General features: G+C 42.6%; 1 protein-coding gene across 1 annotated transcript; it reads left to right on the forward strand.

Moving 5' to 3' along the window:
- The first annotated feature begins 874 nt into the window (after nucleotides 1-874).
- LOC121271972 (inhibitory synaptic factor 1-like) lies at nucleotides 875-3,151 on the forward strand. The gene is made up of 2 exons (XM_041178232.1): nucleotides 875-1,235; nucleotides 2,375-3,151. Exons 1-2 carry the CDS (start codon nucleotides 1,083-1,085, stop codon nucleotides 3,149-3,151), a joined length of 930 nt encoding a protein of 309 aa, XP_041034166.1. The 5' UTR covers nucleotides 875-1,082.
- The last annotated feature ends 12,554 nt before the right edge of the window (nucleotides 3,152-15,705 follow it).

Here is a 15,705-nt window from a genome sequence, read left to right on the forward strand (position 1 = left end):
GTGGGTGGTGGGGGAGGGGGGGAGGGTGGTTTAAAAAAAAAATCATCCTGGTGGGTTGAAGGGCAATGCGCATGCTCGCGTCAATTTGAATGATGTTTTCTTGAAAGCTAATTTCATTCCCCCTCGCACACACACACACACACACACACACCTCCCTCCCTCCTCCCCTCCCCCTGCACAAAAAAAAATTGTAGGTGGATATATTGCGAGATAAACTATAAGGCGGTAGAGAGAGAGAGAAGAGAGAGAGAGAGAGAGGCTCCAGGAAGGTTACCTCATAGCTCCTGTCTGCAGTCTGCTATTAAAAGTGCATGCGTGGCCCCATCTCCAGTTCGTCGCTTGCTCTAGGAAGTTGGAAAGGATTTATTTATACATATTTCATTTCTTGTTTGGTGAGTGTATTTGTGTGTGTGTGTGTGTGTGTGTGTGTGTTTCCCTCCTTCCCCCCCCCCCCCCCAAAACCAGGGCAAGAGGGGCGCCCCCAGTGCCAGTTTCTATGGGGATGGCTAACTCTGCGCTTTGTGCTGTGCCTCTGTTCTAGGGTTCACGCTCAGGGGGAGCAGCGAAGCAGCCGGGACGCCGGACTCCAGCCTTGAGATGCTGTCCGTCACCACTTTCCAGCCACGAAGTTGTCCGGGCTCCCCTGCAAATGCGCAGGCGCCGGGTTCCCAAAGAGACACCTTTTAATTCTGCAGCGACCAGAGGGAAGAGGAGATACATTCCATCTCCATTTTAGACACACACACACACACACACACACAGAGGGTGGAAATAAAATAGACTGATCGGTGCAAACTTGTTGTCCTGAGAGGAGGCTCTCCTCCCCCAACCAACCACCCACCCACCCCCACACACACACACACACACACATACATCCATTCACCAACATTCAGGTTCTGCGATGTAAAGGAGAGAGGGCGAGAGAGAGAGAGAGAGATCCCCGGGCAAGGTTGCTCCTGGCGTTGGTGTGAAGATGGTGAGTCCTCCCGTGTGTCAGCCACGGCCAATTCCACCGAGAATCAGCGAGTTAAACGGCGAAGAGCATGGACGGCTTGGGCCGCCGCTTGCCAGCTCTCTGAATAATGTCAGCGAGGGGCAGCTCTCCCATCCTAAGGAGTGAAGCCGCCGTTCCGACCCCGGTGAAGGAAGGGATCCGAAACCGCATGAAAATGGTCATTGACCAGCTGGAAGTCATCCTCCAGGAGCTGAAAGAAGTGGCCAAGGAGCTAAAGGAGGTAAAGCGGGTTTATTTACTCCCGGTTTTGTTCTGCGGGAAATAACTGTTCCAGACCGCCGCTGTTTGCCATTAAACACAGTAAGTGAACCTTCACTGCATTCTCAGTGCATCTCAGAAAAGGCTGTAAGCAATTTTAACATTGCAAACACACACACACACATACACACGCGCGCGAAATATTGATCTGGGTGTAGATCGGGGCGACACTGGTACAGGGAGCAGAGGTGTCAGTATGCACGGCTAAACTTTGTCCACCTAATGTGCTACCGCCGATTGAAGGACAAGGGGGTGGGGGGGGGGGGGGGGGCGCTCAAGTTGCAAAGCCCAGTTAGTTCCCTTTAGGCTGCAGACTGGGTTACAGATGTCTACTGAGTTATATACATCGCTACCGATGCTTGAGCAGATTCCGGCCAGAATACCCAATGAACACATTCTTTGCCGATCTCCGATTGTCACCTCTCTCACACTGCCCGTGCAATATTGTCCAGACGTTCCGGATACCGCCTTCAAACAGAAATACATACCATACGGGCGCGATCTCATTCAGCCCCACTTGCTGCCCATGTAACAATGAATAACACGCGGGCAATCTCAAGTCACAGCGGTTTAAATATAAAGCGCTTTCTCGCTCTCTGCTACCCTTTCCGGTTGCGTTTGCGAGGCACGGTTTATTTTTTTTTTGCAGCGAGTCACTTTGTTTTAATCCATTGGTTGCTTTCCACACGGTTGACAGTCTCTCTTTCACACACACACACACACACACGGAAAATAATTCCTGGGACTGGTAGCAGACAGGATGGCTTCCCAGGGTTTCTGCTTCCCAGAGCCTTATCGCCACTTTTAAGCATGTGTGTGTGTGTGTGCCTGCCTTTGTCAGATGTCCCCTGTCCTGAATGATTGATTTAAATCTGTGTATCAAAGTCCTGACTGCAGCCTGGTATTAACCGGTTGCCATTGGAGGACACTCAGGAGCAAGTGTGTGCATAGTTACAGCGGGAGAAAATGTTTAATGTTTAATCTTGGCCATGACTTCCCTCTCAATCCACTTGAGCTCCAGGTACATTTTTTTTAATCAGTTAGCATTTCCAGGCCTTGATTTCGTGAGTATTTTCAAAGCCTCTTGTCTTCCCATTATAGGTGGTGAAGCAGATCGACAAACTGACATCTGATTTTGATTTCGAGCTGGAGCCGGATGACTGGACTATCGCGACCATGAGCAGCACCTCCAGCAGTGACACTGTGAGAAACCACGACAAATGTGGGACCTTGTCTGACTACGGGCAGCTGGGATTCCTGACTCCGGACATCCTGTCGGACAGCTGGGAGTTCTGCTCGTTCCTGGAGCTGCCGGGGGAGTCGAGCAAGGTGGAGGTGGGAGGAGGCGACAAGGAGGTTCCCCGCAACCCCTCAGAGCCAGACTACAGGATGATGAACGGTGGGTTAATTCCAAACGGACCGGAGGGCTGTGCCCCCGACTCGTCCAGCGAGGAGACGATTAGCAGTGCCCCCAGCCATAAGACACTCCCGAGGACCACGGGCACCAGGGAGAGAGTGCGCTTCAGTGACAAAGTCCTCTATCATGCTTTGTGCTGCGATGATGATGATGATCACGATGATGATGACCACCAGGAGCAGCCAGCGAACACGGCCACATCGAGTGCTACCACGACCACGGACGATAGCCACGAGAGGGCCGGCGGTGTGGCACCTAAGGCATCATCTTCATCGCCCACCCCCAAGCCACGTCACCACTGCCAGCAGCCCGCCGTGACAGCCAAAGGCAACCCCTCCACCAGGAAAAAAATCATGAGGAATAACAGCACACAGACAGTGTCCCACAAAAGCACTCAGACACTCCTGTCATATGGGTGCTCTAAGACACAACAGAACTCAAAGAAAGAGGAGGCAAAGTAGCCTCCACAACCCCTCTCCCCCTTCCCCAACCTCCTCCCACCCCAAATGGGAAACTGCTTGACTACCTATTAGCATCATGAGGCTCAGGGATTTTCAATAAAATATATTTAAAAAAAAAATGTTTTACAGAAAAGGTAGATTCCAAAATTTTGCACCCATTGACTGCATAAAAAAAGCACTTTACGGATCTACTTTTTTTTTAGCTTTATTTTACCTGGTACCTTCAAGATTGTAGGAGGCTTTTATTTTTGTCTTAAGTCGCAGTATTTAATCTTGCCTGAGTACTGTGCCTGTAAATAGAGCGTGCTTCCAAACAAGCCTTTCTGTCTCTGTGCTCTGCTTCTCCTGGCAATGTCCTGCAGTTGATAATGATTTTCATTACTTTTTTTTTAAATTTCCAAAACAATTAAATATGTCCCAATTTAATTGGTTCATTTTTTTTTGAATTTGAAAAAAGAATTTCCAGCTGCTGATGTTTGTTCTAAATCCTTTCAGCCCAGAGTATTTTGGCACTTTTACTGGACCATTAACCCATTTCAAACGATGTGACATCACTCAAGTGGCATTAGATAAAATCACAATGAATGGAGAGAATAAAAACTGCAAAATTCTTTAAATGAATATTTGAATGAACTGAAAAATCTAAATCTTAGGATTCTAAAAAAAAATTGTGCATAAAATGCTTCCATAATATTCAGCGGGAGATTTAACCCATTGAGTGCTATCTAACTCTAGATTGAAGTATACTTGGAGATTACCTAACTGGTACAAAAGCGACAGTCTGTAATGTTACCATTTTACATATCAGATAAAGGACCGAGCAATGGTTTAAATCAAGTCAGAGTATTTTGTTCCTACAAGCTTTTTTTTTGAAAGACACTGTGAAGCAGCCTGTTTGAAAGAAAGTTTACATGTTTGATTTGTAAGTCATACTGTATGGTTTGTTTAATGCAAAACATTGACTCATTTGATGCAATAAATTAGTGTCTACTTTATCTAATATATCTTGAGTTTCAAGGTTAATTTAAAGAAAAAAAAAACATAAGGTTATATATAACATGTAACTCAGCCAACAGTGCAATAATTGTCACACAGCGAATGATGATTAACTTAAGAAGGATAAGCTGCCTGAAAATAATAGTCTCCCAGCATCGGAAATATGGATCAACTTTAGTAAGCTTGGTGCCAGTAACATGGGTTTACACTAAAGAACCTTCCCATGGTATTTTTGAGTAAGTCGGGTAATGTACTGTTGTAAATGGACAGAATCATGTACTTTGTAACCTGTAGCAAGGGTGTGTAGGGGTGGAAAATAAATGCTGGCTCAGCCAGCAAAATCCACATCCCATCAATTAATTTTTAAAAAGCGTTCTGCTGCTGAAGGGGGAGCTGAGTTTCACCTAGCCTGTCTCTTTAAGACCATAACATCTGATCAGTACTATATATATTATATATATATATTATTTTTCTTTGAAACCAGGAAGAAATCTTTTTATATTAGAAGTATGGCAGAAATATTTGCCTGTATGACAGGCAATTGTTTCAACAATATATATTTTAAAGGTACAATGCCAATGATTCATATTTTTCAAAGGTGTTTTGCTGATTTTGATATTTAGAGGATCATTACTTGTGTGAGCCAACCAACATTCCTAGCTGTGAAGGAGTGTATATGTCTGTCAGCATTAGATTGTGTTTTCCAGAATTTGTTTAAGGATTGGGTGAAGAGCGTTGTGCCCATGGTGAATGGAATAGCATTTTGCGCATGTGAAATATCGCAACCAGGTGTTCATATGCATTGGATTTTGCACAATTGTTGCCTCACTATGCGTCCCACTCTCTGGTTCTTTCTCTTAAGAGAAAAGATCTACTTTGTGTTTCATTTTGGAGGAAGTTCACAGCACTCTACAAATGTATATGAGCCCCTTTGCATTTTGTCCACCCAAAAAAAGGCAATGAAAACAAAACATCTACTGTTAGATGTGATTCTGTGATTGGACAGCACTTGCTGAACAATCCTGAGTGTGCTAATAGTGGCACTGACAACCAATTTAAGAGAATCAGTGGAGTTTGCAAATTGACTCATTTACACTTGCTAGACGTGATAGACATTTGTACACAGGGACCTATTCTCTGCAAACAAAAGGAATATGTTCAAGCCTTGTACCTTTTTTGAATTACCTGAGAGCTTGGGAAGCTGTTGCTTTTTCCATGCCAACATCTCAGCCAACCAGAGTCGACTTGCCAACCGGTCAGCATCTTTTTCTCCTGTAGTGTAAATTGCTGTGATTGTTTGAAATTTGGCATTCTTGCATTTGTTTGAAATTTGACATTTTTGCATTTGTCCTGGTGAGCACAAGACAGAAGGCTTCGGCAACATGTCTCTCTTTTCAGCAACAGAAACAAACAATGGGATTGCTGATGCCAGTTATGAGCCACTAAGAAGTTGATTACAGAAAATAATGGCTGACTCTAAATTAATTAGAACAGCAATGAAGGGATTTGCTCCTTATTAAAATCTCCTGGTGTCTACAATTGGATCAGAATTTCAAATTCACTTGAGGTTTGCACCATTGTGTATAAAGTCAGTGGATTTTCTTCCTAAGTAAGAGTTTTTTGTTGCCAATGGGTGCAGGCCAGTATTACCATCTGATATGAAATTTTCTGATGGTGGTTCAGATTAAGTTGTGCCCAATAATTAGGACAAAGGGTGCTGTCCGTGTTCTGAATGAAAATTGAAGTTATTGAAATCTGCAAGTAGTTCAGGAGCAAGATGCGCTATAATGTCAGGATCTGCCAAGTCATTCTTAAAGATGAAATGTATCTATTTTGCGTTATCATTCAGGTCTGCATTTACATGGCCTCTGTACAATTATTGATATCTCTCAGTGCTAGCTTGCTCCATGTTTTATGATTTTAAAACTGCTGACTGGGGGCCGGAAATGTTTTGTGGAGAATTTACTAAAATCTGTTTTGCTCGCCAGTAATATGACTTGGCGAGAGGCATTGTGGCAGCTGGCCCAGTTTATGTCATTGTGACGTCACTGAAATGGGGTTTCTATATAAAATTTCTGCTCCAGGCTCCCTTTGTCCAGCTGTCATGAAGCATAAAGCGGAGACAGAAGAAGACTGAGACACCAGCAAGTACATAGACATTAAAGAATTATGTGGTATTCCAAAATGATACATTTCCCATTGAGCAGATGAAGGGGTGATGTGATTTCTTGTACAGTTTTAAACGCTTTGCACTCTCGGTTTGGTTAACCATAGCGGGTGATTACCTCTGGAACCACCCTCTATATGTCTGCTAACAGTTTACAGTTCTGTGACGATATAGCAGATTTCATTTTGAAATAAGGAAACTTGAGCTAATTAAAACACTAGGCTGTTGCCTTACACAGATGTGATATCAGTAAGACGGGAATGTTGCCGGTGCAAGATTCGCCCCCGATATGAAAAAGATAGGAGGCTTTAGCTGAGCTTAAAGAATCATAGAATTGTACAGTCTGGAATGTGGCCATTTTGCCCATCAAGTCTGCACCTGCTCTTTCAAAGAGCAATCCAGTTAGTCCCACTCCCTCGATCTTTCCCCATATTCCTGCATTTATTTTCTCCATCACACCATTATAAAATTACCTCCTGAAGGTTATTATTGAATCACTATCCACCATCCTAGTAGGGCGTGTATTCCAAATTCTAACCATTTGGTGCATAAAAAAGAATTTCCTCATGTGACCTCTGGTTCTTTTGCAAATCAACTTAAATCCGTGCCCTCTGGTTGTCGACCCATCCGCCATTGAAAACATTTCCTCAATTATTTTCTCTCTCTAAACCCTTCATGATTTTGAACACATCTATCAAATCTCCTCTTAGCCTAATCCGCACTAAGGACAGCCTCTGCAATCTATCCACGTAATTGAAGTTCCTCATTCCTGGAACCACTCCAGTAAATCCTTTTTGTACCCTATCCAAAGCCTTCACCTCTTTCCTAAAACGTGGTGCCCAGAATTGTACACAATACTCCTGCTGGGGTCAAATTGGTGTTTTATCTAAGTTTAGCATAACTGCCTTCTATACTCTATGTCCCTCTATTTATAAAGTGCAGAATTTCCCAGACTTAATTAATTGCTTTGTTTACCTGCCATCTTCAAAGGCTTGTGCACAAACGTCCCCCAGGTCTCTCTGTTCTTGAACTTCCTTTAAAATGTTGTCGTTTAGCATGTGTTGGTCTCCTCATTCCTCCTAACAAATGTACCAGCTCACACTTTTCTGAATCAAGTTAGACCTTCCATGTGTCTGCCCATTCCACCTGTGTCCTCTTAAAGTCTATTGCTATCTTCCTCACTGTTACTGCACTCACAAATTTTGTTATCATCCGCAAATTTCATGATTGCGCCCTCTCCCCTCAAGTCCAAGTCATTACTGTAAATCAAAAGCATCAGTGGTCCTAATACTGAACTTCTTCAGTAATGGTGATTCATGATAACTTCCCCCAAGGCATCAATGCCATTTAATAATTAAAATGATTAACTTCCATACCGATTTGCAAATCAGTGCCTGGATATAAATGATTTTACATTGATTTCTGTGGTACATTGGAGAGCAAATTCCATGCCTGGATCTTTCAGAGATAAGTAATTTTAATAATAATACTTTCAGTTTCTTTGTACAAATTTTGGTATGCCATGGATTCAGTAGGTATTGGGGATGGAGTGTTGGGTTTCCTTTCTCGATTCAGGTTTAATAAGCACTTTGGAAGCCTTTGGTCGCTGTTTATCATGCAGCATGGGATAGTGGACCTCACATGGGCAGGTAGATTGCATGGGGAGTGAATGTGGAGGGCGGAGGGGATTACAGTTACAGTGCAAGTCTACTAATCCAGAGGGCTGATCAGTGAACGCTGACCCAAAGCTTCCTGGAAAAATAATGGTGCGTGATTGATGCACATTATATTTAATGTGCAAATTGTCCTGCAAGGGGATTGAAAGATGCATTGTAAGTTGTAAATCTCCAGCACTTTCTGTTCGATTTATGCCACTCCACTGTCTGTCTCAGAAATGACATCTTGCTCTCAACTTGCCCATTATTTTTAGGAAGTTACTGGAATTACACATTAATTGGCCATTAAACTTGCTGCAGAAAGTTGGGTCTCATACTGAACAGCTTAAGTACGCTTTTAACAAAGTGATAATTGTTACTGCCATGCTAATCAATCTCTGATATACAATTTGAACCTCAATCTTGCATGCGGTAAATTCTTCTTCAAGATTTTAAACATAAAATTTTGAATAGTTTTATTACTTTTCCCTTCTGCCTTATGTTCCTTCTCTTAATCCAATTTTTCTTTCCCTCTCTTTATTTCCCTCTCTTTATTTCCCTCACTGTACATGAGTTGACTCTGGTTTAGCCTCCTTCTCCAGTACTTCTCTTCCTTTCTCAATCCTTCAACCTCACTGGTTACACGGAGGTAGAATGTTGGATCTTGCCATTCACTGAGGTATCAGATGCCCTGTTGCTCTCATGCAAAATTACCAGCTCAATCTCCCTGCAAGTTATGGGGCAAAAAAAATTACAAGCTGAAAGGTGAGGGAAGAAGTGGCATTAACTAGTGGCATTCTCCACAAGATGCCTCATCATAGCAAGATTTGGGTGAGTATAATTTATTCTGTCACTTATTTCAGCACCTAAGCTGCTGGAATGTGGAAGCCACTCCAGCAGCACTGGTTATCAGAGAAGCTATACTTTCATCTATGATACAGATTAAATTTTTTTAATCACAGCACAATCAACTGCCCATATCAGCACAAGCTAATCATTTAGACTGGAAAATACAGTGGATGCAATTTGTTCAAAGCACATTAATATATCTGTTTTCCTGATAATGCTTTATTTTTAAAATTAATGCAACAGATGTGACAAACTCACATTATCTGTTATTAACCATTAATTAATTACCTTATGTTTTTCATTATATTTATCATATTTAGAGATCCATTCAGCTGAATAAAAATATTTATGCAGGTGAGTAATTTCTAATTATAATAATTGTTTCCATATTAAGTCTTCTTGAAACAATACAGCACCCTAATATTAACACTGAGTACTTTAAAAATTCTGACAGCTAGTGAGCTTGTTAGTATATTTTATTGTTTGAATGTTCAGAATCATGCCTGCATAGGGGTCAAATTGCCCTCAGTGACATTTATATCAAAGGTACTAGCTTTTAATTTGTATCACATTCTTCAATGAGCTAATAAAACGCTTGGAGGAATTTGACATGGCAATGCTGGATCATTTGTTGCAGAAGCCATCGAAAGCAATCTCACACCCAGTAACATCTACATGATTTTGAACTGTCTGGCTGAATGGGTGTGGTATGTTAACCATATAATGGATGGAGCATGGCTGAAGCTCAGTTCTTGACAATGTCAGTGGACATTATCAGATGAGGCAGGGGGTACGTGATAAATTTTACACAAAAAGCTAGTTATGCATCATGGCGCCTTAATTCCTCAGAAGTTAAGCTCCAAAGAAAGATCATTAAGATTTGAGGCTCTGACACCGCAGGTGCATACTTGACATATTTTTTCTGAAATGTTCCTTTATTGGTGTCAAACGGCTTAACACCCTCACCAAAGTAACACTGAGAAAAAATCAGATATTCTATGACCTCAGGACATCCCAAAGCCCTTTACAGCTAATATTGTGTGTTTGAACAGTAGTCAGTATTCCAATGTATGATGTGAGGCAATCAATTGCTGCACAGCAAGTTCCCACAGATAATGATCTTTTGATGATGTTTGAGAGATAAACATTGATCGTGATACCATGGAGAACTCCCCTCCTCTCCTTTGAATAATGTCACAGGATCATTTTATGTTCACCTGAGAGGGCAGATGACCTCTTAGCTTAACATCTCATCCAAAGGACAGTACCTCTGACAGTGCAGCACTCTCTCACTTTCTGCACTGGGGAATGTTAGCCTGGAGCAGGATGTGAATCTACAAAATTATAAATCAGTTGCAAGAGTCTGAGCTATGGTTAACATCACAAATGATCTGCTTTATATGATTTCCCCTGTGGTGGATAGATTGATTATTCTACCATGAGATATTACAATTGTCTCTTGCAAGCTGCTAATTTTATTAATTGTAAATAATGTCACATTTTAGTACTATGATATACATTATAAGACAATTGTAAGCCTGTAATTCTTTCATAAAGGTTAAGGGGATTCTTGTTAAATTCCAGTTTTATTACTCACTCCACAAGGCTACATTATAAGAATTTTAAACCATTCTGTTCTGCAGAAGGGTTCGTTGACTTATCATAATGTGAAATATTTACCTTTAGTCATTTAGGTTGAGGGGTTACTAAATGAACGGTTATTAGTCTGGAAATGAAATTGGCACTTTGTTAGAATTTTCTGTGGTTGAATGATAACAAGAAGTGATTTGGCGATCAAATATATTATTCATCAAGTTGAATCCATGGCAGACTGGCTGTTAGAAACTGTTAGAGCCATGAAAGTGTTTTTACAGAGACGTTCCCCTTGCAGCTATCAGTTCTTGTTCACTGGCCTGTTACTCATTTAGACAGCATAACGCCATGGGTTAGAAATTCATCGTGCTAAACGAGCATTATTGCATCAAGCACCTGTTATTCAACTTGTCCGATATTGAGTTATATAGCAGTTAATGAAGCTGAGTATGTGAGGGATAGCCGATATGCTCGAACCCAAATACTACTACTGCCAGGATGAACCCCTGTGGGTTTGTTACTGCAGTATTATTCCCAAGATACTTGGAGTTGTTGCAGCATACCTCTCCCTTGCTCAAAGTGTTTATACCTCAGCAGCCATTCGTGTCATTAACCATAGTCAGTAAAATGCATTCCTCTTAAAGTTAGAATCAAGGGCCCTGAAACTACAGATATCAGGTTAGCACATGGATGCCTGACATCTTTGCCCGAAACTTTTCTCTACTATTTCAACAGAGGCGCTAATCTATTCATTTTAACCAGCTTAATGCCTCCACAAAATAACAGCGAGATGAACACATGAGGTTTTGTATTTCAGTACAACCTGTTGTACTCATAGGGCCCGATTTTAACTCTGGTCTAAGTGAATGGGTTTTGATTAAGTTAAAATCTCACCAGTCTATGACCTCTATTGATGCCTCAGTGTCAGCCGTTGGTAGTGCTCTTGTACCTGAGTCAGAGCATTCCAAGTTCAAGACCCACTCTAAGGATTTAGCACAAAAATCAAGATTGACACTACAATGGAGTACTGAGGGAGTGCTGCATTATTGGAGGTGCTATCTTTGGGATTAGACATTAAGCCAAGGTCCCTTCTGTCTGCTGACCCAATGGCACTATTTTGAAGAAGAGCAGGGGGGTTTATCCCCAGTGCCCTGGCCAATTTTTAGCCCCAAGTCAATATACAAAAACAAACAAAATAGTGATTATCACATTGCTGTTTGTGGGAGCTTGCTGTGTTCCCTCCTTAAAACAGTGACTACATTTCAAAAGCATTTCATTGGCTGTGAAGTACTTTGACGCATTGGGTGATCATGAAAAAGTGCTATATAAATGCAAAGTCTATTTCTATTGACAGGAGGGTGGGGCGGGGGTGGGGGGGGGGACGGAGAGGAGTGGGGAAGGGGTAGTGGAGGGGGCTGTGTGGCACTTGGCCCCATAATGGGTGAAGAGCCTGGCAAGGCTGGTGTTGCGGAGAACCTGCTGATATCGATGGCAGGGCTGCATTTAAATCTGCAGACTCCCACCCAACACTTGCCTGGATTAACTGCAAGGCCAGCAGGTGGGAGTAAGTGTTTGGGGGCAGCCGGCCACAGCCAGGCGTGTGTAGGGATGGGTATCAGCAACCGGTCAAAGAACGATCATCAGATTTTGGATCAGGGGTTCTTGGAGGGAGGCCCAGTGACTCCTTGAGGGGCTCTTGCTTCTCCTCCTGGCCTACCAGCAGTTCTAAACAGAGCAGGTTCTTAATGCTTACCTTGATTGGCACTTCTCACCTGTATCAGCCAGTGGGGGACGCAAGGCAGCATATTGCCACCAGGGGCCTGTTAAGAAGCACCCGCCGGTGGGGGCTACCATCCAATTAAAGATTCACGTCGAAGAACTGCTGACTCAATCAGAGGGCAGGCAACTTGGCCTGATAGCTCAACAACCTCAGCAGCGGCGCCTTTAGTAGTGGCCATTCTTGAGGCTGCAACACCATGGAGAGGGTGTCCTATTGGCGCGGCACCCCCAAAGACAGGCAACTTAGGTTGAGGGGATGCCAGGACCAGACAGGCAAGCCCCAGTGATCAGGAGTCAGGGTCTTGGTCGTGGAGCACCCGCGGCACCATTGCTGCCAGGGGGCTCCAGCATGGGTCATGGGATGCCCATAAAGGAGGGCTCTCTTGAACCCGAAACCTGGCAGTCTCCCCACAGAGGGGCACACCCTCCTGATATGGGCAAAATGTCTCTGAAGGCAGGAAGTAGTCCTCAATTGGCCACTTTAAGTAGCTGAACTCGCCACTCAGCTGGTGGTCGTGCAGCCAACATTTCCGCTGCTGGCAATGTGACATGATGGCGGGAAGACGTCCGCCTCCCCTCCCAATGCCTTCCGCACCATTTTTCAAGCCCTTCAGCCTCCCAGTACATCACCAAAGGGCATGGAAAATTCAGCCCACAGTCAGCGTTGTAATGCAGGGAGAAAACAAACATAATGGGGGGTAAAGCTTGTCTATGCTTCAGCTGATTAAATTCTTTGTGGAGAATACAACCTGTTATGGTCCCTGTAGAGACCAATAGCTTAAAAATATTCAAACTTCCAGTTGATAGCTGAAAGGATGTCACAGCAAGATTTCACGTTTGAAGGCTTCTACTGTAACAATCAGACTAAAAGCACAATAAACGAAACACTATTGTTTTAGGCAATTTATATTTTACACTACAGAATAGAATATTTCCCCTTTCACTTTTAACATAATCATAAAATTCACTTCATCAGTATGTCACTTAGGTAAATATTTGATTTTCCCAGAGGCAGTCCAAAGTGATTCTTAGTTCCCGAGCATTCACTTCATTCTTTCCCTTTTCCAGACTCGTAACTTTTAGCTCTGCTGAGGGGTTCTTCTAAAGATTCTCCTTTAATGCAAATCTTCCATCCTCCTTTCACAAATGTTATCTTGTCAATCCAAGCATTAGTTTTCCTCTCTTGCTGCTCTCTCTCTCCTCCTGGATCCTGGTAGTCTGCCTGTGTCTGTGAGTTTCAGGGATATTTTAGATATTCTTCCCCTTTCAAAGTCCATCTCCATGGTAAGTGAATTGCATAGGCCTTGTATCCAGGTAGAAATGCTGTTTAGCTATCCTTGACGCTCCAACTCCCTTTTACCTTGGAAGTAAATGGACAGTTTAGAGCATCATTGTTTACAACCTGACATTGTCAACACCTTCTTGAGACTTTGGAGACAAGCAGTCTAACCATTGCAAACACAGATGCTGCTGCCATTGTTTCCAAATGCAAATACCTTCCACCTTTCCAGCAAATAACTCAGGCCTCCCTTTAACAGCCATGTCACCCAGGCCTGTTGTTGGGCAAACATCAGAACATGATCCCTATCATTTTACCCAAAGTTAAAGACACGGCTTCAAATCATAATAATTTGATAAACCTCATATTTGTAACAAATAGCATTCAGCCAGTATTGATTAATGACTGACTGGATAGCAATTTCTAATGAAGTCTCACTTTCCAGTGTAGTATTGTGCTTTTTAATCAACAATTAAATAAACTCGCTGACTTCGCAATTATTTTGAACTCTTACAATTGTACAGTTTCTTTCTTTATAGAAACATTTCTTATTTTTGAAAAGGTATTTCCTTGCTTTTCTTCTTCAGGTATCATAATTCCCAAGCAGAAAAGTCAGTGCATGGTCTGCTGCTAGAGTTACGACAATGGAACTCTAAGACCAGCTGCTAGAAGTTGCACAAGAGAAGCCAGTGGTGAGTTTCCCTCTTTGAGGTTTTTTTTTAAATGAAGAGTGAGACACTGCCTGTTTTGCACTGATAGTGAAAATGTGGGAACTGACAACTTAGAAAATCGGGACTTCTAAGAAAGCAACTGTTATGATTCAAGGACTCCTATGACACTTTGCAGCCTCCAGAGGCTTGCACTTGTTTCCTGTGTATCAACACCTGATCTTGTGTGCAAACTATCTGAGACAGTAGGTCTCTGGGAAATAATAAACCTTTTTACTTCTAGCCCAGGCAGTGAAAATGCAGAATATCATCATGTATCTGGTGGTATTGCTCCCACCAATGGAAAACATGCTGGCAGACATTAATTCAGGTTAAAATTGGTAGTTATTCAGATGTAAAACTATACAGAAGCAAGAGCAAATCAGGAGCTTAAAGTCCTAATTGCAATACCAATGTATCAAAACTACCTTTTGCGATTAACTTGGTAGATTGTTTTGGCATTCTTCATCCTTTTCAACAAGCTTCCAAGGGAGTTTTAACAAAGCAAAATTGGTGTGGTGCACACTATAGATTTCCACCTTAGCATTGGATTCAGATCTGTGGTCTCCAAGTGAGCTAATGAGTTGATCAAAGGTCGGTATGTATGTCTTGTTGGGAGGTCTTGTCCACACGGCTGTCAATTCAATCAGATTTCTATAACTTGATGAACCAACCAAAGTAATTACTTTTTTACTAGCAGAACATTCCCTTACGTGAAAGCAAGTGCAAAAATTAGTTAAAGTGGTATGGAAATGAATGGATGTGGACACACTGACTGAAGCACTGTAGCTCAGAGAGAAAATTAAACCCGCTAGACTGTTTGGATTCCACTCTTCCTCCTCCTCGACCACTCATTATCATCCAGATATTTATTTTAATCACATATAATTTAAACCATTGATTCTCAAACTGGAGTCTGTAGACCCCTGGAGGTCTGGAGGGAGCTGCTAGGTGGCTCACAATGCAGGACCCAGTCCATAGGTGGACGACAGGGTGACTGCCAAGGGCGCTGTGATAAGCAAGTGAGCAGCCATCAGAGGTATGTTCTGCTTACCTCATTGCTCCTGCTTTTGACCTGCTCCTCTCAGTCGGCTCTCCATGTCCCTTGACCTCCCCACCATGTTCCTGATTTCCCTGTGCTCCTGCTTTCTCCATCCTCTGCTCACTCACCACATGCTCTGCTGCCACTTGAGCAGTGTGCTTCCCCATTGCTCCTGCTGACTCCTTCTCCCCCAGAGCTTTCTGTGATCTGCTGTCTCTCTGTTCCTGCTGTCTGTGCATCTCCCAAGGATAGACAGATTCTGCAGTGAGGAGCAGGCACACCCGTCTCACTGATATCCATAAGTAAATACTTGTTTTCTAAAAAGTTTTATTAAAACACACTTTAAATGTAGCACACTCATATTTTGAGATTACATACTGTTGAAAAAAGAGACACGCAGGCAAAGCTTTTTGTCTTGCACTTCTGAGAAAAGATGCAAGAATGTCAAATTTTAAAGGGAGGAACAATTTATATTGCATGAGAAAAG

This window comes from Carcharodon carcharias, chromosome 32, assembly GCF_017639515.1.
Source record: "Carcharodon carcharias isolate sCarCar2 chromosome 32, sCarCar2.pri, whole genome shotgun sequence".
Taxonomy (NCBI): Eukaryota; Metazoa; Chordata; class Chondrichthyes; order Lamniformes; family Lamnidae; genus Carcharodon; species Carcharodon carcharias.